The sequence below is a fragment of the Passer montanus genome, unplaced genomic scaffold (genome assembly GCF_014805655.1).
Source record: "Passer montanus isolate IOZ18808 unplaced genomic scaffold, ASM1480565v1 scaffold59, whole genome shotgun sequence".
Taxonomy (NCBI): Eukaryota; Metazoa; Chordata; class Aves; order Passeriformes; family Passeridae; genus Passer; species Passer montanus.
Window position 1 is genome coordinate 2,459,190 of NW_024370926.1, and position 26,427 is coordinate 2,485,616.

General features: G+C 45.9%; 1 protein-coding gene across 1 annotated transcript in view; it reads left to right on the top strand.

Annotated features, from left to right (window-relative positions):
* OBSCN (obscurin, cytoskeletal calmodulin and titin-interacting RhoGEF) overlaps positions 1-26,427 on the top strand; it is a 181,967-nt gene that overhangs the window by 151,976 nt on the left and 3,564 nt on the right. The window contains exons 89-110 of the mRNA XM_039726425.1: positions 1,773-2,033; positions 4,746-4,869; positions 5,193-5,326; positions 5,698-5,810; positions 6,038-6,206; positions 6,750-6,831; positions 7,290-7,490; positions 8,013-8,073; positions 8,689-8,766; positions 8,886-9,058; positions 9,597-9,623; positions 9,913-10,065; positions 10,790-10,835; positions 11,259-11,336; positions 12,187-15,763; positions 16,344-16,469; positions 17,434-17,544; positions 17,649-17,816; positions 18,531-18,653; positions 20,909-21,079; positions 22,440-22,560; positions 25,491-25,730. Coding sequence (XP_039582359.1) covers positions 1,773-2,033; positions 4,746-4,869; positions 5,193-5,326; positions 5,698-5,810; positions 6,038-6,206; positions 6,750-6,831; positions 7,290-7,490; positions 8,013-8,073; positions 8,689-8,766; positions 8,886-9,058; positions 9,597-9,623; positions 9,913-10,065; positions 10,790-10,835; positions 11,259-11,336; positions 12,187-15,763; positions 16,344-16,469; positions 17,434-17,544; positions 17,649-17,816; positions 18,531-18,653; positions 20,909-21,079; positions 22,440-22,560; positions 25,491-25,730 — 6,337 coding nt within the window. The remainder of the gene's footprint in view (positions 1-1,772; positions 2,034-4,745; positions 4,870-5,192; positions 5,327-5,697; positions 5,811-6,037; positions 6,207-6,749; positions 6,832-7,289; positions 7,491-8,012; positions 8,074-8,688; positions 8,767-8,885; positions 9,059-9,596; positions 9,624-9,912; positions 10,066-10,789; positions 10,836-11,258; positions 11,337-12,186; positions 15,764-16,343; positions 16,470-17,433; positions 17,545-17,648; positions 17,817-18,530; positions 18,654-20,908; positions 21,080-22,439; positions 22,561-25,490; positions 25,731-26,427) is intronic.

Sequence of the window (26,427 nt, forward strand, 5' to 3'; positions counted from 1 at the left end):
GGCATTTCTCTAGGAAAATATTGGATGTCTTCCAGCCAGCCCAGCGCTGATGAACACTGATAGGCAGTCTGTGACATCATCTGAGAAAATCTTGCTTTTTTTCATCAACAGATTCAGGAAATAAATATTTTGTCACCCTGATGATCATTGAAAACAAAAATCAATGAGAGGTCTTCATCCACACATAGCCTTCAACTTTGTTTTCTCAGGTCTATAATGGGAATTAACTTTCTTGAGGCCAGGAAAGGAGCAGAATCAAAACCACTACAGGGCATGCTCATTAATGTCAATGACATTAAACAAGTCAGAGCTGTTTATTCCAAATACTCTTTTTTGTTTTTCTCAAACCATGTGATGATTTGAGTTCTCTCTCTTGATTGGTGAGCAATGACATCGCCAATGATCATGAAACTGATCATTGTCTTAACCTGACCTGCATTTTCTCTGTCTTCATGATTACGTGGGGGCTTCCCTAGGTACATCCATTCTTTTGTTGTGCCTTTTCAGGATTTGTGGGAGGTTTATCACGCAGAAAATTGGGTGAGATGAGCTCCTGCAGTCTGTGATCCCATCCCAGCCTTCTACATCCCAACCCATCAGAAATATTCAGATGTTTTATGAAGCAGGAAAAACACATCACCCTAGAGCAAGGAGTGGCTTTTCTGCCAGACTTTGATGAAAAAGAACATCCCTCCCTTCATTCCCCTGCCCTTCTCCAGAGTCACTGACAGCTGATTGCTGCTCACTCCTTTTCCTTCCCCAGGAGATAACATCTTCCTTCATGTAGGCTCGGTATCAGTGCAATGGGTTCATTTCATTGGTCTTATCCAGTGGTTGGTTCTTCTCCCAGAGGGTGCTGGGCACTGCCCAGGCTCCCCAGGGAATGGGCACAGCCCCAGAGCTGCAGGAGCTCCAGGAGAGTTTGGGTAACACTCCCAGAAACAGGATGGGATTGTTGGGGTGACTGTGCAGGGCTTGGAGCTGGACTGGATGATCCTTGTGGATCCCTTCCCATTGAGGATATTCTGTGATTCTCTGATTAAAAAAGGTATTTTTGACAGACCAACTAACGTTGGGTTGAGCTGGGAGATGGATCCTTTGTTCCACTGTCTGGGAACAGGCCAGGTGTATTGTATTTGCAGGGTTACTAGAAGAAGGAATGATGAATCTGACTCCATGTTCTCAGAAGGCTAATTTATTATTTTATGATCTATATTATATTAAAGAATACTATACTAAACTATACTGAAGAATACAGAAAGTATACAGACAGAAGGCTAAAAAGATAATGAAAATGCCTGACTCTCTCCAGAGCCTCGACACAGCTTGGCCCTGATTGGCCATTGAATCAAAACAATTCACATGAAACCAATGAAACAATCACCTGTGGGTAAACAATGTCCAACCACATTCCAAAGCAGCAAAACACAGGAGAAGCAAATGAGATAATTACTGTTTTCATTTTTCTCTGAGGCTTCTCCGCTTCCCAGGAGAAAAATCCTGGGTGAAGGGATTTTTCCAGAAAATGACAGGTGTTCACATAGGTGGCACAGTGTCCCCAGCCTGCTGAGATACAACTTTCCAAAGCATTTCATGCCAGCCTTCTTATTTTAACTCTCAGCTACACTCCCTCTTGCTGGAATACGCATTTCTCCAACTCTCCTCTCTTGGAGGGGGAAATGATATGGTGGCAGATATTCCCATGGGTTGGATGGTGCTGCTGCTTCCTTTTTCGGCCCCGAAGAGAGAAAAGCTGTTGTTCTTGTCTGTAGGAATGACTTGCCCCCAGTCAGAGGCGGAGACTTCCGTGCAGGCCTCGCTGCAGCGCGCTGATCAGGAGATCAAGACAGCCCTGAGAAAGCTGCTGGACTCGGCGTCGCTGCTGGTGACTCTTCCCCCGGGCACACGAGCAGGGGCTGGCCTTGGCCTTGGTCCTCCTGGCCCTGCTCCTTCATTGCCCTCAGGGGCAGCGGCCGGGCCCCCTGTGCTAGTTCATGAAGCCAGCACCCAAACCCAGACTGCTGCAGGCCATGGTAGGTTTGGCGTGAGGGTGGGAGATGTCCCCCGGGAGCTGAGAGACAGATAAATATTCAGCATGCCAGTAATGGTGGTTTTAACCTCATTTTTATGTGTTGTTGTGTTTTGAGCAGTTGATTAAGAGAGGGAATTCAGACCATGGAGGGTGGGTTGGGGTTAGGTTGGGTCTAAGTTTGGGGAAGATCTTTCTGGAAGTAGGAAGTGTTTGAAAACCTGGAGTTTGGTTCATCACCTGCCCAAAATTAAGGAATGGGGTGGTTTTTTTCCACCTTTGGGATTTTCCCCTGGTCTTGCTTCAAGTACTTTTGGGGGAGAAGGTGGGGTGAGGTCCCTACTCTACATTCAGATAATCATTTGGGTTTTGATTTGGTGGGGTGGGTAAAGGTGGCTGCTTTATTTTATTGTTTGCTGTAAACAAGCTGAAAATGTCTTTAATATCCTGGACCAACTGTCAGGGACTCTCTAGGGGGTTGGGTGCCTCAGGTTCACCTGCATTTCACTGACCTTGGAGCTTGGACAGACTCCTTGCAGCTTCTGTGTGACTAAAACCAATCATGTATGTGGCTGTGTCTTGCCAGGAGAAGAATTCCTTTGTCTTTCTGTTGTTTTTAAAAAATCATGGATGAGCGACAACCCTTCCACTCTTCCTCTGCTTCTGCCATAACAACTTGTCTAAGCTGTCTCTGTGTCAAGTCAGAATAACTGTTCTCAACCACTGTTAACTCAAAGGACAATGCCAAGTAACCTTCAGCTCTCAAACTCCAGATAATTCCTTAAAAAAATACATATTCTTACTGAAAACTCAGCAAGAATAAAAGCTGTTCATGAAATGAGACTCAAAATAACAGCACACAAAAAAATGTCAGGGCTTTAAAACCTTTTTTCCTTTCTAGTCACAAATCATCTTTGGAAATAATCCTCTGGTGGAGTGGGATGACTCAAAAATCCTAAGTAAAATGTCACCTAGCAGATTATTTTCTCAGTCACAGCTAAAGAGAAAATACAATAATGATATGGTTTGGCAGGTCTTTCATCTGTGCAAAACTAAACATGCTATGGGAATTATTTTAATCAGATGGAGACTTGACACCTCTCTCTATGATCACATGCCTTGAATAAAAAGGAGGCAAATATTTCAATAGTGCTGGTGATAGGAAAGCACAATCCCACAACCTAGGATCTCTGATCCAGTAATTCCTTGAATTACTGTGTTTTCCACCACAATTGAGGTGTTTTATGTGATTTCTAGAAACAGCTGCTCTTTTCCAAAACCAGCCAGCACCAAACACCCCTAGAGAGCTCCCTAAAATATTTCTCCCTGCCGGGTAGAAGACTCCTTTGGATTTAACCTTTTCTCCTTAAATGAAAAGGGAGATGATGCACCTTATCCTATGGTGTAATTCCAATGGTCAATACCAAAAGACAATCAAGTACTTTTGGTATGTGAGATCAAATCAGGTTTTGAATCTATAGCTGATAAAATAATTAATAATAAAAGAAGAAAAATAACTGAAATGGCCATCAAGCTGCACCATCTTTTGGTTTCACCAAGCCCCACGTGCCAGACCTTGTTCTGGTGTAACTCAGAGCTGCACAAGGACATTTTCCAGTGGAGGGGCTGCACCATCTTTTGGTTTCATCAAGCCCCACGTGCCAGACCTTGTCTGGTATAACTCAGAGCTGCACAAGGACATTTTCCAGTGGAGGTGCAGCAATGCTGATGCTAAAACATCACCAGGTCCTCTGTAAGACTCCATATTACCTCCAAATCAATCATACTGATATTGGTCTCTTTCTCCTGACAGAACCAGAGCACACAGCCTCCAGCTGCACCCAGGGAAATACAGGCTGGATATCAGGAAAAAGTTTTTCACAGAGAGGGTGATAAAGTTCTGGAATGGCTGCCCGGGGAGGTGGTGCAGTCCCCATCCCTGGGTGTGTTTAACAAAGCCTGGATGTGGCACTGGGTGCCAGGGTTGAGTTGAGCTGTTGGGGCTGGGTTGGATTCGATGGTCTTGAAGGTCTCTTCCAACCTGGTCATTCTGGGAATTCTATGAATATCCTCAGCCAGGACCTGCTCTGACCACCAGCTCACATGGATGTGAGCTCACTCATGTCCCTGGTGCTCTCTGTGATCACAGCAGTGAGTCAGGAACTATTCTAATACAAAGCTGAATTGAAGAATTCCTGTGGACAAAGCTAACACTGGGTTATTCCCTGGAATGCATTTCAGGGGTGGACTTGGCAGTGCTGGGTTGATGGCTGGCCTTGCTTTTAAAGGTCTTTTTCAACCTGGGTGATTCTGTGATTCCATTACTTCCTCACAGCCATGAGGCAGAACTCAAACATGGTTAAATTACCTCCTACAAAGGCTGTGTGAACCCACACTATCCTTCCAGCTGACCTGTATTTCCCTGTCCCTACCAGCTGCCTTTCCCACCTTTGTCTGTGTGTATTTCCTTACAGAACAGTCAGTTTAGCCCAGTCAGCCAAGTGCCACCACTCTGGTGCTGTCCAACCCCTTTGCTTCGTGTGCTCTTTGCAGAAGTGCCAAATTCTCCTCTAACCTTCAGTGGCTGCACCCAGCTGAGGTCAGGTGGGCTCAGGTCTGGCATGAGGCACACCAGAGATGGCTACAGAGGTTGGCTCTGGGTTTTGGCTGTGGTCTCATGGGTGTCATGTCTAACTTTCCCAATTTCTGCTGCCAGCCAAAGCTCAGAGGGAGGTTCCAGATGAAGAAACAGGGGTGCCAAAGCCCATCCCTGCTCCTTCCCGGGAAGAGGAGGCTGCTGGAGGGGAAAGAGCTCAGGAACGCACTGTTCCCATCAACAGGTAAATACCCACCTCCACATATCCAGGATATCCATGTGGATTTCTGGCTTTGGTGCAAGAAAAGCAAGTCCTCTGTGGTGGACCCAAACAGTTTCTTGTAGGTTTGTCATTATTTTCAGAATCCTGAGGACAGTGCTTTGTCAAAGAAGGGCAAAAAAACATTGGAGAGAAATTAATCCCTCCCCGCAAACCAAAATTCTTCCTGTGTTAATTTCAAGCAAATAACTCTTTGTCTGCTGGTTAAACAGATCAATGTCAGGGTGTAATCCTGCACCTCTTGTAAGTGGCTATGCCATGATCTTTTCTCTTGGGTTTCTTGAAAGACCATCCCCAGATGCAGGGGCAGGAGGCTGGTACAGGAGAGAAGGAGACGTGGTCTGGGACGTGCACAGTGAAGTTTACATCGAGACCACAGAAAGAACTCGTGTGTACAAGACTGAGGAGAAGACTCCAACAAGTAAGACCAAACCCTGTTTCCCTTTCCCAGTCCCATGATTCTCACTGTCTTCTCTTTTGGTAGCAACTCCTGACTGTTTGGTTTTTTTTAATATTCCAAATTTTTGGAATTTTCCAAATTTTTGAGTGGTAACTTTATATTAAACAAAAAGTAATAGGTAACTGTGAAGATAAGAAGCCTAAAAGTAATGTCAGCATAAGGAACCTCAAAATATATTGTATGCTGTTGTACCTCTTGATTTTACTTTAAACTACTGTCACATCTTAAATGGCCTGCCCTATAAATCCTGTTGGGTAACTCCAACCCTGTCAGCATGCTGGGAAAGAAGTTTCAGTTTCATTTGCATGCAGCAAATGCTATTTTCTCACCAGGTCCTCCCTACATGCAAGTGACAATAGAGGACGTGCAGGTGAACTCTGGAGAATGTGCCAAATTCCAGGCAGTCATTGAAGGAACCCCTCAGCCCACAGTTTTGTGGTTCAAGGTGAGTGCAGACTCTTCTCTGGCTGAGAGTGAGGACTGTAGTGCACAATTCCACAGGGAAATTTGTCTGCTCTTTCCTCCCACACCTCTCACACTGACTCTGGATTGTGTCTGCAGAGTTTATGGAACCAGCTGTTCCCACTGAGCCACCACCTGTGCATCCCACCCTGTGTTGTCACCATGTCACCCTGCAGACAGGGAAACCAAAATGTCATTTCTTTCCCCCAGGGCACTTCACTGCTGACAGACAGCAACAGGGTCCATCAGGGCAGGGAAGGAACAACGTATTTCTTAGTTGTGGACAATGCTGCCCTGGAAGATGGTGGTGTTTATACCTGTGTTGCCAAAAATGCAGGAGGAGAGGTTTTGTGCAAAGCAGAGCTCATTGTACGTGAAGGTAATGCCACCCTGTCACCTGTGAGGGCAATGCCACCCTCTCAGCTGCAGGAGTTGCCTCCACTGCCATGGCAGTGTGTCATTTGTTGCTGTCATCTTCTGGTACCTGTATGGAATCTGTTCTGTGTTCCTGTGGAGCATTTATATATGGCCAGTATGACAGAATCCAGGATAAAATCAAATCACAAAATCCCAAAATGGTTTGTGTTGGAAATAACCTTAAAGATGCTCTAATTCCAACCCCCTGCCATGGGCAGGGACACCTTCTACTATCCCAAGTTCCTCCAAACCCCATCCAACCTGAACACTTCAAGGGATGGGGCAGCCACTTCCCTGGCAACCCCAACATTCATTTTGACACATTCTTCTTATCAAGCAATTCCACTTAATTCTCCTTACATGTTTAGAAGACCCCTCTAATTTTTCCTGCCTTAAATTATCCTTTGTTGTAATTATAATTGTTGTAATTGTAATAACTTTGCACAATATTAGCAAGGCATTGTTGTCTGAATATTTACCCTTTTGTTTTCCTTCATTTCCAAAGCTAAGAAAGACCAAGAAGGAAAGAAAGTGGCCACCAGGAGAAAGCTCCATTCCCATTATGAGGTTAAGCAGGAGATTGGAAGGTAAATGAGTTTTCCAACTCTACGGCATCACTTCCAGGGAATATCTCATTGCCCATCTGAGATTTTGAGGCAGAGGTGGGTCCTGGAAAGTTGGAAATAAGGGCAGAAGTGGGATGTCACTCCAAGGTGTTCTGTGGCAGCTCCAACCAGAGAAAACATCCTAAGGCTCACAGATTAGTGCCTGGATGTGGTTTCTTGGCAACAGGAGCATCCCAAGCCCATCAGGCCTGTGCAAGGGATGCAGGAGCACCAGCAGGAGCCTGCATCTACTGCAACAGCTTTTCCCTTGATGGGAACACGTTGCTTTCCTTTGGAGACAGCCAGGAGAGGGCAACAGCACCTCACACACAGCAAAATGAGCTTCTCCTGCTGGAGAACTGAAGCAGCAGGGAGCTGTCAAAGCCCAGGGTGGGGGAAATCTCTGCCCAGGTCTGATCTGTCCTTTGATTCCTGCACAGGGGCTGCTTCAGCTTCGTGAAACGGGTGGTGCACAAAGGGACCAGGGTGTCCTGTGCTGCCAAATTCATCCCTCTGAGGAGCAAAACCAAGTCTCGAGCTCATCAAGAGAGGGATATTCTCACCTCTCTGTCCCATGACAGAATTACCAGGCTGCTGGATGAGTTTGAAACACGAAAAACACTGATTTTGATTCTGGAGTTGTATCCTTTTCTGTGCAGTTGTCTGAAGAGGCTGGGAAGTCCTGGGTAGAGCTCATTTATTAAATATCTAAGTAATTAATAATTTTTTTTTGCTTTTTTTCCTGAGAGAAAAGAGCACACATAATTCTTCTCTGCACTGCAGGACAGCACAGCTCTGTGTAAGGTTCCACTGCAATCCTCAGTTCCTGCTGGGTGAGAAAAATCAGACTTGTATATACAAGTGTGAATGAATCATTAAGCACCAAAATTATTTCCTGACACATTTGGAAGTTATGAGCTCTGTTTCCATGAGATCCAATCTAGGTGAGCATGAGGGAGATGCAGAATAGAAACCCCAAAATCAACAGGCAGATTCTAGCAGAAGTGACACCAGGTTTAGACCAGCCCAGTGTGCTGCAGCAGAGACTTTCATGATGACCCCATAGCCTGAGATCCCCTCATGAATTCTGCTGGATGGAGGAGATTCCAGAGTCAAAACAAGCTTTTCCATGTGGTTCTGTTGTCCCTTAATGCCACTGCCAGATGCTCCAATGAAGAGCTCCTGGACCGTTTATTCAAGAAGAGCGTGGTCACTGAAGCTGAGGTGATTTCTCATTTGAAAGCACAGAGTTGGTTCTTTCTGCATTTTCCTTTTGGAATACAACAAATATCTCTGAACCAGTGATAATCTGTCAAAGCAGAATCATCCTTTACAATGTGTTCCTGGCAACTTTCATTGCTAGTTGGGTTTCTTTGGGGAATAAATACAAACAGGCAGGGGAGTTGACCACCAGGATTGCATTCAGCGTAAAAAAAAATATTATATTTGCTCTTTTGTCATAATTTCATTGCTATCTGTCATCTGGAGCTCCTATCTCCACTTAATACCACTTTATCCCCCTGTAACTGTATTCCATCTACTCCCTTTCTGTCTTTAAAAGAAAAGCTGAAATTATGGTTTCTAAGGGTTTTTTCTTTTACATCCTTGGCGCTAAAAGTTAAAAATGTTTCACACGTCCCACCTAGTAGCTAGGCATCCAATATTTATTGGTAAAATCAATTATTTTTATTAGGAATTCTCAGAGGGAAAAATAATATAATGGTTTGGACTGGGAGGGATGTTTAAAGATCAAATCTTGGTGAAATCAGGAACTCTCCTATTTACTCTGTTTTATAATTATTTATTTATTAATTGTTTAATAATGGACTCAATTCTCAGGTCAAACTGTACATCAAGCAAATTTTGGAAGGAATCAAATATCTTCACGACAACAACATCCTTCACTTGGACATCAAGGTAATGAGCAATGACGTGTTGGCCTGTGATTGGGTGTTCTCTGAATCTTTCTTACAACTGAAAAATACTCCCTGCTCTCAAGAAAAATTCCCCCTTTTATTTTCTTTCTCATTCAACAGCCACTGAACATCCTCATGGTTTACCCTGAGAGGGAAGACCTGAAGATCTGTGACTTTGGGTTTGCCCAGAGGATCACGCCCGTGCAGCCTCAGTACAGCAAATACGGCTCTCCAGAGTTTGTTGCCCCAGAAATTGTTTCCCAGTCACCAGTGTCAAAAGCAACTGATATCTGGTAATCTCTCATTTTCCCAAAAAGCTTTTCCAGGCCCTCAATGGCCTGAATTTCCATTAGCTGTTAATTAGTAAATGGAGCAGTGATAATAACACAGGAAACCGAAAGTGAATGCTGACAATCCAAAAGCCATCAAGGCTCTTTAAAGCTCCTTCTGTCTAATTTTTTTTCAGCCATAATTGAACTCTGACTGCTAATTAATGTAAAGGAGCATCTTGGAGGAGATGATCTCTATTCCAGGCAGTAACTAGAGGGAATGATCCTAAAGGGCTTTCTAGAAAAGGAAAAAAAAGTAAAAGTATTTTGAGTACTCCTATTTGAGTATTCCTCTATCTGTGCTTTAAAAATGAAGGATTGAGAACAATTTAAAAAATATTGAAGGGGGAAAATGAATGGAAAAATAGTTTTTGGGATTTGTTATTCTTGAAAGGTGAGAAGCTGGCCTTGCTGTTTCAGGGTGTCTAGTGGCAGGAAGAGGGGCTTGAGAAGGATGGAAAAATAGTGACAAGAATGACATTTGTGTTCCCTCTCTCCTCAGGGCTGTTGGAGTCATCACATATTTAAGGTAAATAAATCTTGGAAACACTCCCCCAATAACCCTTTGTCCATCAGAGCCCTCCAGCACTTTCAAGGGAGGGATTTGAGTGGAGCATTCAGTCCTTCCATGATAAGGACAATTTATTTTGTGGTTTCCTCATTTCCTGGTTGCTCCTCACAAACATTGCAAGTCCCAGGCACACAGAGCCCCTTAAGTATTTAAAAACCCCATGTAAACATTTGTGCTTCTATCATTTGAACAGAAAACAGAAACCTAAAACCTGTCTCCTTTCATTTTGTGGTGTTCAATAAATAAGCCTCACGTGCAAGTCTCCATTTGCTGGAGAGAACGACAGGAAAACTCTCCTAAATATCCAGAATGGGGAAATTTCATGGACCATTCCTGATGTTGTTCACTTGAGTGAAGATGCAAAGGACTTCATGAAAGGGATCCTGCAGCAGCACCCCAAGTGAGTGCCCTCCTGTGCCTCCCTCTGTGCAGAGCTGTTGGTGTCTCAGCAGGCACATCCCAGCTCATCATCTGGCTTGAAAAGTAGAAAGCTGAGTGAGATGTGCTGCATTTTTCCCTAATTCTTACTCATTATTCCCCATTACCCAACCCACAGCTCAGATATTTGCCAAATTGGCCTCTGTGGTCTGGTGATGTCTTTGCTCCCTGCCTCCTCCAGGCTGAGGAATTTCTGGAATGACACAGATGAGTGGGAAGAGCACAGATTGGTACAGAAGGAATTAAATAGCATTGACCACATTCATTAAGCAACTTCAACTACAGAAGTTGGCTTGAAGGCATATTTACAGGCATTTGATTTTAATTTCATTCCTACTCTTTCTGCCTGCTGCCCAAGCTCTGTTTTCACTCTGGCCACTTAAAGAAGTAAAGTCACTCTCAGAGCTGCTCTGGACACCCTTGAGCTCTGCAAAGAGCCATGAGCTCTTCCCGAGCATCTCTGGGGTGTGTCAGACTGAAAAGAAAGGATGTTTTCCTCTCAGGGGAAGGAAACCTTGAGCTGGAAGCTGCTGTGTGTCTTTTTGGCTTCTCTGCTCCAAATCAGCATCCCAAGGACACAGCCCTGAGTGTACGTGGGTGTCTGCATGCAGCAGCACCTGCAGGAAGATCAGTGATTGCTGTTGGAGGGGTTTTCCTACTCAAATGTCTATCTGTTCTCTTACCAGATCCAGGCCGAGTGCTTTGGACTGTCTTTCCCACAAATGGTTCATGGTAAGTTTGTCCTGGTCCTTTATTTGTCAATTTTCTTTAATATCCAGTTTAAACCTCCCTGGTGCAACCTGGGGCCATTCCCTTTTGTTCTATCACGTCAGTACAGAAAGGAAACCTGGCCTTGCAGACCAAAGTTTATATTCCAAAGCCTTAAATCACTAAAGAAAACAGTTAAAAATTAACAACAGCAAAAAAGATTTAATGACAGGTATCAAACAGGGTTTGATTTAATCACTGAAAAGCTGATTTTGTCTGCAATTTAACTATGAAAGGACTGCAGCATTTGGTCTATTGCAACTTTCCTAAATTAAACAATTGTGTAAAGAGAAAATTAAAAAAAAAAAATCCTCAAACACAGAAATGCCTCAAGAAATGAAATCAGGATTTTTTAACAAATAGTTTTCTTCTCTTTCCACCTGGCAGCATAACGTCCCTCTTGAGGCAGCTCATTTCATTAACACCAAACAGCTCAAATTCATTGTGGCTCGGAGCAAGTGGCAGGTGAGTTGCCCCTAATCTGTGTTGATTCTGTTTAGTTATATCTATTTTTAATTGCTGAATAATTTAATATTATAACTGATAATTTAATATCTGAATCTTTGAAAATCTTTTGGGCTAGGACAGCGAGCTCAGCAGAGATCTGAGCATGGCTGGGAGCTGGGAAAAAGCCCAGGAGACTTGAATGTGTCAGGAATTAATTATCTGGGCTTTTACTGCCTGGAAACCCATGCAAGAGCCTGTAAGACACAAGGCTGTGCCTAAATTAGGTGCCCTCAGCTGCCTTTGCAATTGGAGCTGAATTACAGACAGGTGCCAAGAAAATGCCTCTTTTCCTGAAGTTCTCTCCGATAATTAGATTGATTGCCTTCTGAACATGCCAGTTTCTCTCTGCTGGCTGGAAGGAGAGGCCCAGCTTCACCTGAGATGCCTACATGTCAGAATTTAGAGCAGAGCAATCCCATCTCCTACACTTGGTAGGTCTTCTGCTGGCCTCAGTCACTGTAGGTTGTATTGCAGTCAAAGGATTTAAAGCCATTTACTCCAGTGAGTCTGATGTTTTCCATCAAAAACTCCTTTCCATCTGTTTTGAGTGGCCAGATTGACTTTGGAAATCTCAAACAGAGTCCTGTTTCCTCTCCAGTCACCAAAGCAAGTGTGTTCCCTGAAGTCATGTCATGAGGAGGAAGATTTGGAGAGAAAATGGGGCCTGAATTGGTGACATGTGCAGAGGGTGGCAGTGTCTAATTATGGGTGTGGTATTTAGGGGTGCAGGAGTTCTTTTTGGTGTGTTTACTTTCCGTACTCTGACCATGTTCCCATCTCTTTGTGCTGTGTCTTCTTTTCCTCTCAGCGCTCCCTGATGTGCTACAAATCCATCCTGGTGATGAGGTCCATCCCAGAAATCCTGGAAAGGACCCACGACAACAGCTCCCTGGCCATCTCCCGACACCTCATTGAGGAAAGCACTTCCTCCAGCACCAGTGGCTCCTCTTCAGACAATGAGAACTCGAACTTCCCCCAAAAGAGGCACTTTGGCTCCACCCCAGAACTGCACTTGCCCGTGTTTGATGCCCCGAGCTATCCCGAGCCTCTGAAACGTGCGAGTGAACAGGAGCACTCCAAAAGCTCCATTCCTCCAGTAAAACCCATGAGGAGGAAATATGCTTCCATGAAGGGTGAGGTGGGGCAAAAATCACCCACAGAAAGCAAAGAGTTCATGACAAGTGTCTTACAGGAGAAAGAGGAGAGGCTCCTTCCCAGCCTTCGGGGAGAGCCATCCCAAAAAAGTGGCGCTGCTGAGCCTTCATCCCTGAGGGCTTCCACAGAAAGCACATCTCTTGTGCATCAGAAAGAAAAGCCAGACACACCTCTATCTGAAAAGGACAGAGGTGAAGAGGCAGGGGAAGGGGCAGAGAAGCCATCTGCCTGTGTTCCCAGGCAGAGTGTCATCAAAAGCACCTTCTACAGCCAAGCGACGGAGCTGCCTGCGCGGCCGCCGTCGTCACCAGGCAGGGAGTTCAGAAGGCACCTGGACAGAGCCAGGAGGACTTTCCGGAAGGCTGGGTATTCAAAGGTGCCCCTCAGTGGCCTCCGTGAACCCCTCCTTGAGCAGTTTGAACTGGAAGAAGAAGAAGAAGAAGGAGATGATCGCAGAGAAAGTCTGCTGGGTTCCTTGACCAAGTCCGCGTCGTTTGACACTGCCAGGAAGCCCCCACACCCTGCCATTGCTGGTGCCAGCCGCAGCCGCTCCCTGGATGACTACAGGCTGAGAGCCTCCAGATCCCTCAGGGAACAAGATATCTTGGAGGAGGACTGTGATGTGTTGTCCCAGGAAAGCTGCCCTGAAGGCAGCGATCACTGCGACGTTTCCGCAGGGCCTGGCAAGGGATGTTCTGCGGGCACAGCAGAGCAGGGGGATGTCAGGAGAGCCAGCAAGGATTGCTCAGGAGAGAAACCCTCTCCCTCCACACACTGTGAGGGGAATGGGTGCCCACCTGCTGTTATACAACACGTAGAGGGACTTCCAGTGTCACCTCACAGGAGTGAGAATAGGAAGCGTTTGCTGAAGAAGTCAAAAGCCACCGAGATTGAGGAGGACGTTGAATGTTTGGAAGGCAAAAGCCCCATTGCAGCTGCCCAGTGCTCAGATGTAGCAGCACCATCAGCTCCAAAACATGAGAGCACAGAGGGTAAATCTGCCCCTGGCTGTGCCTCTGACTCTGCTTTGCAGGAGGGCAAAGAGTCCATTTCAACCCTCACACAGTCAGAGACCACCCCAAAATCATCTCCCCCAAGTAAGGGAGGGGTGTGTCTGCCCCAGGAGCCTGCTCCCACCGACACCCACCCAGACCTGACAGGTGGAAGCTTGCTTGTCAAAAGGACAGCCCCAGTCCCACCTTGGAAAGACAAAAGGCAGAAACATTCAGATGAAAAGACTTCTGCTCATGGCACTGCTGAATCTGAGCTCATGGAGCATGAAAGCTCTGCTGCTCCAACAGAACAAACAGAAACTGAATCACTTCCAGTATGTAAAGACAAAAGTGAGGAAATTCCTGGGAAAAGTGTTCCAGCAGCTACTGTCATGCTGGGCAAACAGCCAGGTACCCTCACAGCTGGTGAAGGTGCTCCTCAGAAACTGAAGACCCATAAAGATGTGAGATCTGCTGTCCTGGAAGATGCAGAAGCAGCTGTTGTAGGAATCACTCCACCATCAGCCCACAGTGATGAAAGCCAAGCACACAAGAAGGCTCCTGTTCACCTAGACACAGCATCAGCTGTCCTGAAGGGAGAGCAGCTCGCTGTTCCCAAAATCCCAGCGCCAGGATCAGTGCCAGCTCTGGTCTCTGATGGAGCACAGCAGGCTCTCAGCAAGCAGAAACTTGCTGCTCTGAGTAAAAGCTCAGCTGTCACAGGGGTTGTTTCCAGTTTGGCCCATGAAGGAGCTGAACCCCAGAAGGCTCCTGAAGGCCATGGCTCACAGCCTGCTGCTCTGGAGAGCAGACACCCAGCCAGGGCTGCGTCCTCCCCAAGCACTGTCCTCCCTCAGGTCTGGGAGGGTGAAAATCAACAACATCCAGAGGTGTCAGCTCACAGGGAGATGAGATCTGTTGTGACAGCAAGTGCAAGCCGAGCAGCTGGACAAGCTGGGGCTGCTCCTCTCCCCAAGGCTGGACATGGGGTGCTCGAGCAGCACAGGGCTGGGATTTCAGATGGTCTGGAGAGGGCCAGTTCAGGTGCATTAACTGCTTCACAACCAGAAGTTGCTCCAGCTGCAGCCTATGAACTGGCATATGAGGAATATCCAGAGGGTTATGGTGAGGGTGGAGGCATTGCCTTGGAAAGTGGAAGATGTGATGCTGGAAAAGCTGCCCCACCGCTGCTCCGCAGGGATCATCATGGTCAGGAGCTCTCACACCACAGATCTTCTTTTTACAGTGACGAGGAGTCTGCTGTGCTGGAGGGCTTGGTGGATGAGATGGTTTCCCTCTCTGAGGAGATGAATGTTTGGGCAGAGTCAGTTTCTGGAGAGAAGGGAAGCAAGAGGCACATTTCTCCTCACAGAGAGATGTTCTACAAAGACAGCCAAGCACACGTGGACACCTCCTTCCCTTCTGTCCAACAGGGTGGAAGAGGAGAAGTCGCTGAGCAGGATGACCTTGCAGAACCCTACCTTGCTGTGAGTGAGGAGCCAGAAGACCTGGAAGAGCAGGGAGCACAGACAGTTCCTCATGAATGTGAGCACCTGGAGGACTTGGCATTTGAGACCTCCCCTTCCAGCCCAGAGAGCGTTTCCTCCACAGAGAGCTTGGACACTGCAAGAAGACCCATCCACGTGCCAGTGATCAAGGACACTGGCAAACACCCAGAAGTTTCTTTGGTGAAAATCAAAGACCTGTCAGATGAAACACCCAGTCTTGGCAGCGGCCCCCAAAAATTTGACATCTCGGAAGTGGAGCCTGCCTATTTGAATTTCTCGGATTTGTACGACATTGTCTATTTCCCATTTGAGTTTCTGAGCTATAAGAAGCCTTCACCCAAACCAGTTCCTAGACGGTTTATGTTCCTTGGTGAAAGGGCAAGGTCCCCTCCTGCAGGACATCTCCATAAGGATAAAAGACTGTGCATCAGGGAACAGGAAGACAAGAACAGGAAGAACCGTTTGGAAATATCCGAGGATTCAAAGGCAGCTAACTTATTAGCCATGGGGAAAGGGGCAGAGAGCCACAAAGAAATGTATAGCTCCCAAAAGGACTCCAGTGGGAAGCAGAAAAGCTCCTTCCACACCAAGCCTGGACTCTTTAAGCCGTATTCAAGGTCTCATTCAGTGGAGCAGTCGGTGGAGCAGACTCTGAAGAAGAAAGTAAAAGCTTCTGTTGCCCACATTTCCAGAATCCTAAAAGGAAAGACATCTCCTGAGCCAGAGGAAGGTAATTATTTCCCTCTGTTCCTTCACAGATTTGCTGCCATAACTGGGCTCTGCTACAGCTGCCCTTTTCTTTTTCCCCACATGTTTGAAGCTGTGGTTAGACTGGAATTGTAAATCTGGCCGTGGCAGGTTCTGAATCCAGCAGCCTCCCCCATCAGGTCTCTGTTACTGGATGGCTTCAGTGCAGAGCCAGCTGGGTTAAGCCACTGATGGAAGGGGCTCAAATTCCCTGTTTGAGGTTGCACAGAAGCAGACCAGGACCAGGGCTGGGTGATGCTTTCCTTGCTGCAGTTGTCATCTGACCATGGCAAATCTCTCAGGTTGAAGTGACTGGGAGAAGCTGAAGTCACCCTGGTTACTGGACATGGGGATCTGTCCTTTCTTCTCTGCCATCCCTCACCCTTGGATATTCTTCCAGGACACTGTTCTGTTTGCAGCAGCTGTCACAGACTTCCCTGTTAATCAAAGGCTGGTTAATAAGGGAACCTGTGACTATTTATGTCTGAAGGCAGAGCTGTCACTGCAAATAGGTGCCACGGGGAGAAGGAGGGCCTTGAATGACTTCTCATCCTTTCTCACAGCAGAGTTTGGAGAGCTGGGAAGTGAGGCAGCAGAAAAGGAGCTGTTAATAGGGGCTGAAGGATCTCTGAAGAGGAAATCAGCGCTCCCTTCATTCAAGCTACCAAGCCTCATCCCAAAGGAGAAAGGTATTGCTGTGGCAGGAGTCATTGGTTTGTTTTACCCTCAGAGGGTGATTCAGGAAATCATTGCTTTATGCATGGCAAGTTTCCCCTTGACTGCATCAGAAGCATTTTCATGTTACTATCCCAGCATTCAGCAGAGCCCAAACACTGGGAAGGGCAGTGTGGGAGGATGGCAGCCCCTGGCTACTGTGGAGAAAACCCCTGGAGAAACACAGAAGAAAACCTGAGTTCCCCCTTTCCCATGGAGATGGGAGCAGATTTGATGCTCCATAGGGTTTTTTCTTCTTCAATATCCATCTTTCATGTCTCCTTCTCTCTTCTTGTGTTGTCTTGATCACAGAATCATTTAGTTGGCAAAGACCTCTAAGTTTACTGAGTCCAACCATTACCCCAGGACTGCCAAGGCCACCACTAAACCATGTCCCCAAGTGCCACACATCTGTTAAATCCCTCCGGGGATGGTGACTCCCTGGGCATCCTCCTCCATTCCTTGACAACACTTTCCATGAAGATATTTTCCCTAATATCCAAACTAAACCTCCCTTGGGGCAACTGGAGGCCATTTCCTCTTGTCCTGTTTCATCCCCTCATCCTTGAAATTCCATAATTCAGTTTTGCTCCCACGTTTAGGTTCAGCCTGAGGAAAACCCTTGCTGTGACAGGGTCTCCCTCTGCTCTGGGCTGTTCTGCTGGTTTAGCTGTACCAGGGCTGGGCAGTACAGATATTCCCCATGGATTTTCCAAGATCCATCTTGTCTGTCACACTACCCCCACGGGTGAACAGGGTTCCTTCACCTGTGAGCTCTGTGCTCAGGGGATTCTCCAAATGGCGCTCAAAGGAACGGCACACCATGAACCAGAAAGCTCCTTGACCCCATTAAAAATACTTTCTGATGTCCTGCAGGGGTTTATTTCCCACAAATCTCTCCAGGCCACCCTGAATGCCCACTTTCCCTCCTCTCTGCAGCCCCGTCGTTCGTCGAGGAGCTCGCGGACCAGGCTGCGGCCGCCGGACAGTGCGCGACGCTCTCGTGCCGCACGGCAGCTCACTCCTCCCTGCACGTCAGCTGGTTCAGAGGTGACACTGCCACCCCCCAGAGAGTGCCTGACCCCCTGCAGCACCTTTAAACACCTTGGTATCAGTTTGCAGGGTACTTATCTCTCCCGTCTCCTGCTTTCCAGATGGGATAGCTGTGCAGAGCAGCAGCCGGATCCTCATCTCGTCCACGCTCAAACACTTCCAGCTCTTAACGATCCTCTCTGTTAATGAGGAGGATTTTGGTATTTACACCTGTGTGGCCACAAACTCTCTGGGCTCAGCATCCACCTCTTGTGTCATAAGAAAAGCAGGTGAGAGAAGGAGTAGCTACAGAAATAGGTATTTAGCGTAATTTTGTCCCCAAAAATGTAACCTATCATTACCTCTGAGGTGAGATTTCTCCACATAGGTGCAGAGGAAGATTTCTCCCTTGCTGTGGTCCACAGCCTGTGCAGGGTTCATTCCCTTTTCTCCTCACTCTTTATTTTTTCTCCTGGATTAAGAGCCACTCCAAGACAAAATCTTGGTACTGAGTTTAAATTAGGGATGGTATGTCACCATTGAGCCAGAAATGACACAAATTCACTTGAAGGCTGGTTTGCAGAAGGGAAGTTTAATAGGAAAATCCTCTCTTTTATAGACAGATTTGACACATTCTACTTGATTGGCTAATTAACAAAAACATCTTTCTCACAAACAGTCCTTGAGAAGAACAGAAAAACAGAGTAGGAAAACACCACCTGCAGGTTGTTGATACCAACAAGTTATCATCGTTTCTCTACAACTCCCTAAAAAGTCTCACAAGTCCACTGTGAGAAAACAAAGCCCATTTTCTCACTTTCTGACCAGGCTGTTGCATCCACAATGGTAAAATTGCTATTCTACTAGCTGTGTCTATATATATGTATACATGTTTTATATATTTATATAAATAATATCTGCAGCTGAGACATGCTGGGTGTAGAGTTTTGTATCACAGCAGTGCTGCTGTTAACACTCATGGGGTTTGTGCCTCCTCTCCACAGAGGTTCCCCCCAGCCCTCCACCCCCTGACATCGTGGAGGTCTACAAGGATGGAGTGCAGGTGGTTTGGAAACCTGTGGAAACCAACACCCCTGTCCACTACACTGTCCAGTGCAAGACTGAAGGTAAAGTGCTGTCCTTATGCTTTGCAAGGAACATCTTGGTTTGTATGATTTCTTCACCAGCTGGATATTTTATTGTTATTCAGAAACAGCCTGATTTAACTCCCCAGTTTAGAGTTAGGAATGGGATTCATACAGCTATCATTTAACCAGTTAAAAGTTAGGAGATGTGCTGGTTAAATCAATCTGGAATTTGCATATTCATACTAAGGCTTTGCTAAGGTGAATCAGACTAGGCTGTGTGGAAGCTACAACCAAAAAGTGAGCAGCTACAGGAGAAAATGCCTGGTCTGACATGCAGCTCTGAATAATCTGACAAAATTAGACACCAATGAAACAACATCATCCCAGGCTCAGGTTTTCTGTACAGTCTTGGAGAAAGATGATTTATCAAACAGGGAATTTATCCACTGCTCAACTGCTGTGCTTTTTTTCTTTTCCATTGACTGTGGAGGAAGCTTAGGGCAAAGAGCCAGGACAAGATAACCAAAGTTTGACAAAACTGCATCCCCCCTTTGATATTTTCTTTTGAGGCTTGGTCCAGAGGCTGGTGAAATTCAGTGGATCATTAATCATGGAATGGTTTGGGTTGGAAGGCTTAAAAACCACCTAATTCCAGCCCTCCTGCCATGGGCTGGGACACTTCCACTGTCCCAGGCTGCTCCAAGCCCCAATTTCCAACCTGGCCTTGGGCACTTGCAGGGATCCAGGGACAGCCACAGCTTCTCTGGGCACCTGTGCCAGGGCCTCAATACCCTCTGAATAATAAATTCTTCCTGACATCTCATCTAAGTCTCTCACAATTTAAAGCCCTTCCCACTCATCCTGTCACTATCTGCCCTTGTCAAAAGTGGATGTTTTCCTGCTTAGTTACAAAAAGCTTTGTATCAAATCCCCAAGGCTGTTCTGTCTCTCTGGGGATGGATTTGCTGTTGTTATTATGAGTGTGGTGTCTGATAGCAATTCCTGCTGCAGCCACACAAACACAGCCTGGATTCTGCTGCTCCATGTTCTTTCATTTAATTCTCCAAACAAACACACAAACCCTCCCTTCTGGATTAGCATGGGCAGCAGCTTTCTGCCCTTTCCCTCTGGATCTGGTGTGAGTCACTTGCCCTCCAACACCACTTGCTTTATCGTTATTCATTTTGACACAACTGCAGGAGAGATTTTGGGGAGGGTACAAACACAAGTTCTTCCAATTAGGAAGGAAATTGGGGAACAGCATCTACAATTTTCCACTGTGCTCTGTGTATTTGGAAGGAGCTTGCAAAATCCTGATCTCCTGAACACAGGAAGATTAAGATAATCAGGAATAAATTCCTTGTTTTATCCATTACTTGAAAACAGGCTTTTTTATGCTACTTCTGTACATATTTTTCTCTATTTCTAAGCTGTATCTGCTCCTTCTTGTACAAACAGCCCCCAGTTCAACCATTACCCTGTAAAATCATTGATACTTTGGGTTTGGGCGGGGAATTTCTGCTTATCCAATGGTTTGAGGCTCTTTGCCAGATTTTATCTGAATGGAAGGATGGGTTTCATCTCAGGCAGTTGCAGGGAGTAGGGTTCAGCCTTGAGCACAGCAGCAAAACAGGGGGCACAACATCATGTGGGAGGAAGGCTGATAAAATGTTTGCTGGGAATTTTCTCCTTCCTAACTTAGTCCCATGAATAATGAGTCCAGAATGCACTTAGAATTCCAGTTCCATGAGAAATCATCTGAGTTTCATGAAAGCTGAGTAAAACTCCCATGTTTCAAACACTGGGTTTGAACTAAAAACAGACACTGGGATGGTGTTAGTGGATGGTTCTGTCCAGGAATCCTGCACCTCATGGTCTCAACTGGATTCAAAACAGGACCAACAGGAAAAAAAATAATGATTTGTCTTTGGTTTGGAGTTCTTGATGTATATTTCCAGTAGAGTTTGGTGGCATGAGTTAGATAAAGAGAAAAAATACAGGAAAATGTCACCACTCCTCTGGAACAATATTGGCACAACTTGGAATTATCAGATATGAACCAGCTGATTTTAGAGAAGAAGGACACAGGTACAGCCCCAAAGCTGGCCATGGTCAGTTGGTTTCTCCACATTCCCAGCACATAAATAAAGCTGGTGGGGAAAAAAAAAACAACAATCAGGAAAAAAAACCAGCAAAACCCCCCACAACAAAACCCCAAATCTCAAAAAACCTCCAAGCCATTGTGACCACCTTAAAATGAGTCCTGATCTCTTTTCTCTGTGCCCTTGGTTCAGATGGGGAGTGGACAACTCTTGCTTCTGACATCACTGACTGCTGCTACTATGCCAGAAATCTCCCCCAGGGCTTCATCTACAGCTTCAGGACAGCCTGCAGCAGCAGGGCAGGGATGGGCCCCTACAGCCACCCCTCTGCCAAAGTGACAATCACTGCCAAGGATCAGATGGGTAAGACCAAACTCCAAGAAATCTTTGGGATTTTCCTGCATCAAACCCGCTGCATCGTTTTAGTTGTGGGCCCAGAAGTCAAGAGCAAGTGAATCAAGGCCAATTCCACTTGGCTCAGGGTTGTTGGGGGCTTTTGCATCTAAAATTAAATTATTTTCTAATTATTTTCTGGTTCTGGACACAGAAGAATAGGTATAAACATATTAAATATCCCAATAAGATAGCAACATCATGTAAATATAAACAATGTGTAACTATATTAAAATAAACTTTAATATTAACTAAAGTTTAATATTATAAAATTTATTATAAAAATAATATAGTATTTCTTGAAATAATATATGTTATATTTAATAATAAAATAAAAACCTGGGAGCTGTAGATTACCTGTTGAAGACACAGTTTTGATTTGAGATTATGAGGAAACAAGTCTTGTACAATAAATGTTTTACTGTAGGCATTTATCTACTGATACAGATCTTGCACTGGTGAAAACTCTGTACTTGCTTATATTGCAGACTAAATCCTAAATTCAGTAGTTAACTTGTCTATTCTGGAGTCTTCCATTGGGAATTATTGTCCTTCTGTGGTGAATTTTCCAGCTGTATTTTGTCTCTGAAGTATAGAGATCTTGATTTACTCTTTCTGTCACCTGTTTGGCTATTTTGGACTGCACACATGTTTTTAAAATTAAGAGATTCATGGTCCCACAGCAAACACATCCTCATAGCAAAGGAAATGTCCTTTCTGCAAAGAAACAGAAGGATGGTCTAGCTGGAATTTCCTCCCAATGGAGAGGATTGCTCTGTGAAAATCGGTTCACAGAGATATTTTTAACTCACCCCAAGTCCTCTGCTTTCCTTTTTCTCAGGATTTCTTATCATATCTCAGCTTTCCCAAGCAGATGCTTTAAAGGGATGCTTTAGTATTTCACAGGGTGCTTGGACACAACCAAACACCAGAAGCAGAGCAGCAAGTTCCAGCTGCTGCTCTGAATTGTCCAACCACAATTTTTCTAATTGTTTCTAATTTCTAATTACAGTTTCTAATTTCTTGTCAGTTTTTACCATATCCTGAGGATTTGCTGTGTGAGAAAAATAAAAAACAGTGGCTAAGATGTTTGATACCACAGCACACGACATAGAATCCATCCCATTCTGTCTGCAGTGGCCATATCAGGGAATTTTGGGGTGGGCAGAGCAGAATCTGCTGCATTCCAATAGCAGTGGGGGCCACAGCTGGAACACCTGGGGAAAGCTCTGCTTGTCGTTGTTCACAGATAGCAGGGGAGACTCTGAGAGGCTCCAGTTTGCACACAGAGCTGTGTTCCCATGTCAAGCCTGTCCCTTTCTCCCTGCAGAGCCTCGTGCTGCCACGCAGGAGTTCCCATCAGCTGCCCCTGAGGAAGAGAGTGAAGTGATCTCACCTCCTGAGCCCTTCCCAACCTACCAGACCTACGCCTTCCAAACCGAGATCAAAAGGTAGAGAACCCAGCTGAGCTCTTAACGACCCAGGGGGAAATCCCACGTGTGATGGAGCAGCTCTCCTACAAAGAAAGGCTGAGAAAATTGGGGTTCTTCAGCCTGGAGAAGAGAAACTTCAGGGTGACCTCACTGCACCTTCCAGTACCTGAAGGGAGCCTACAGGAAAGATGGAGAGGGACTTTCTATAAGGGGATTTAGGGACAGGACAAGGGGATGGCTTCAAAGTGAAAGAGAGTAAGTTTATATTGGATATTAGGAAAAAACTTGTCTGTGTGAGGTGGGGAGGCTCTGGCACAGGCTGTCCAGGGAAGCTGTGGCTGCCCCTGGATCCCTGGAAGTGCTCAAGGCCAGCTTGTTTTACCACCCTTACTGTAAAAAATCTTCCTCATATCTGGCCTAAAGCAACCCTTTTTTATTTTAATGCCATCCCCTCGTGTCCTGTCACAACAAATGTGCTGGGCAGGGGGGCAGCCACTGGATTAATCATTAAATGAGCCCAGGGCTAACAAAGTTTCTTGTCCTTGATGTACCAACCTTTGCAGACAGCACTGCAGTCAGGGTGCTGGGGTTTAACTTTCTTTCTCTGTCTTTAAACTGTACAGTTTCAAGACACAGGAGGATGTGCAAACTGTGGCAGTAGATGCAATAACTCCTCACCAGGAGGGAGCTCTTGCCTGGAAGAGAGACAGTGATTTCTGTTGCCAACAGGCGTAGTTCTCTTACTTTCTCTCTCTCCAGAGGAGTTAAGCTCTCACTCCTGTAATTTAAAGTGACTTTACAGTTTAAAGACACAGGAGGACGTGCAAACTGTGACAGTAGGTGCAATAACTCCCCACCAGGCACAGATGAAAAACACAGCATGGGATCCTGGTGGTTTTAAAGAACAGGAGAGAAGCTTAACGTGCCTTTGTGTTCCTTTGCACCAGGGGAAGATTCAGCATCGTCCGGCAGTGCCGGGAGAAGGTGAGCGGCAAGACTTTGGCTGCTAAAATCATCCCTTACTGGCAGGAGGACAAGCAGGCTGTGCTGCTGGAGTATTCTGCAAAGAAACAGAAGGTTGGTCTAGCTGGAATTTCCTCCCAATGGAGAAGGTTGCTCTGTAAAAATCGGTTCACAGAGATATTTTTAACTCACCCTAAGTCCTCTGCTTTCCTTTTTCTCAGGATTTCTTATCATATCTCAGCTTTCCCAAGCAGATGCTTTAAAGGGATGCTTTAGTATTTCACAGGGTGCTTGGACACAACCAAACAACAGAACCAGAGCAACAAGTTCCAGCTGCTGCTCTGAATTGTCCAACCACAATTTTTCTAATTGTTTCTAATTTCTAATTACAGTTTCTAATTTCTTGTCAGTTTTTACCATATCCTGAGGATTTGCTGTGTGAGAATATAAAAAACAGTGGCTAAGATGTTTTATACCATAGCACACGACATAGAATCCATCCCATTCTGTCTGCAGTGGCCATATCAGGGAATTTTGGGGTGGGCAGAGCAGAATCTGCTGCATTCAATAGCAGTGGGGGCCACAGCTGGAACACCTGGGGAAAGCTCTGCTTGTCATTGTTCACAGATAGCAGGGGAGACTCTGAGAGGCTCCAGTTTGCACACAGAGCTGTGTTCCCATGTCAAGCCTGTCCCTTTCTCCCTGCAGAGCCTCGTGCTGCCACGCAGGAGTTCCCATCAGCTGCCCCTGAGGAAGAGAGTGAAGTGATCTCACCTCCTGAGCCCTTCCCAACCTACCAGACCTACGCCTTCCAAACCGAGATCAAAAGGTAGAGAACCCAGCTGAGCTCTTAACGACCCAGGGGGAAATCCCACGTGTGATGGAGCAGCTCTCCTACAAAGAAAGGCTGAGAAAATTGGGGTTCTTCAGCCTGGAGAAGAGAAACTTCAGGGTGACCTCACTGCACCTTCCAGTACCTGAAGGGAGCCTACAGGAAAGATGGAGAGGGACTTTCTATAAGGGGATTTAGGGACAGGACAAGGGGATGGCTTCAAAGTGAAAGAGAGTAAGTTTATATTGGATATTAGGAAAAAACTTGTCTGTGTGAGGTGGGGAGGCTCTGGCACAGGCTGTCCAGGGAAGCTGTGGCTGCCCCTGGATCCCTGGAAGTGCTCAAGGCCAGCTTGTTTTACCACCCTTACTGTAAAAAATCTTCCTCATATCTGGCCTAAAGCAACCCTTTTTTATTTTAATGCCATCCCCTCGTGTCCTGTCACAACAAATGTGCTGGGCAGGGGGGCAGCCACTGGATTAATCATTAAATGAGCCCAGGGCTAACAAAGTTTCTTGTCCTTGATGTACCAACCTTTACAGACAGCACTGCAGTCAGGGTGCTGGGGTTCAACTTTTTTTACCACCCTTACTGTACAAAATAACTTCTTCCTCATATCTGGTGTAAAGCAAGCTTTTTTTATTTTAATACCATCCCTCCTTGTCCTGCCACAACAAATGTGCTGGGCAGGGGGGCAGCCACTGGATTAATCATTAAATGAGCCCAGGGCTAACAAAGTTTCTTGTCCTTGATGTACCAACCTTTGCAGACAGCACTGCAGTCAGGGTGCTGGGGTTTAACTTTCTTTCTCTGTCTTTAAACTGTACAGTTTCAAGACACAGGAGGATGTGCAAACTGTGGCAGTAGATGCAATAACTCCTCACCAGGAGGGAGCTCTTGCCTGGAAGAGAGACAGTGATTTCTGTTGCCAACAGGCGTAGTTCTCTTACTTTCTCTCTCTCCAGAGGAGTTAAGCTCTCACTCCTGTAATTTAAAGTGACTTTACAGTTTAAAGACACAGGAGGACGTGCAAACTGTGACAGTAGGTGCAATAACTCCCCACCAGGCACAGATGAAAAACACAGCATGGGATCCTGGTGGTTTTAAAGAACAGGAGAGAAGCTTAACGTGCCTTTGTGTTCCTTTGCACCAGGGGAAGATTCAGCATCGTCCGGCAGTGCCGGGAGAAGGTGAGCGGCAAGACTTTGGCTGCTAAAATCATCCCTTACTGGCAGGAGGACAAGCAGGCTGTGCTGCTGGAGTACCAGGTGCTGAGGAAGCTCCACCACACCAACATAGCCCAGCTGAAGGGTGCCTACGTCAGCCCCCGGCACCTGGTGCTGATCCAGGAGATGTGTGTGGGGCCAGAGCTGCTCCACTCCTTGGCCTTGCGGTAAGAACACGAGGGAAAAGCTTTCCAGTCAGGGCTGCTGCTGGGAGGAGATTGTGTTTGTGGGGTGCCCCGTGTGAGGAAGGAATGACGAGTCTGACTCCATGTTCTCACAAGGCTAATTTATCATTTTATGATACTATATTATATTAAAGAATACTACACTATACTGTACTGAAGAATACAGAAATGATACAGACAGAAGGCTAAAAAGATAATAATGAAAACTCGTGACTCTCTCCAGAGTCCCGACACAGCTTGGCACTTGTTGGCCAATGAGTGAAAACACTCACAGAAGAAAGTAATGAAACAACCACCTGTTGGTAAACAATCTCCAAACACATTCCAAAGGAGCAAAACACAAGAGAAGCAAATGAGATAAAGATAAAATTGTTTTCCTTTTCTCTGAGGCTTCTCAGCTTCTTAGGAGAAAAATCCTGGGCAAAGAGATTTTTTCAAAAAGAAAGAATGTGACAGACGAAGACACCTGTTGCTTTCTCCTGACAAACTGGATCATCCCTCTCCATCTCTTCCAGTGTGCTGTCATTGCACACAGGATTTGTAAAGTGTTTGTTCTGCATCTTCTTGTGAGATAAAAAATTACTTGAGTTTTCTACAGCAGGACAACTCAGGGCCACCCAGCTGAGATGTTGGACACAGTGGTTGATATGAAACTCTATTGATGCCTTGTGAAGGCTGA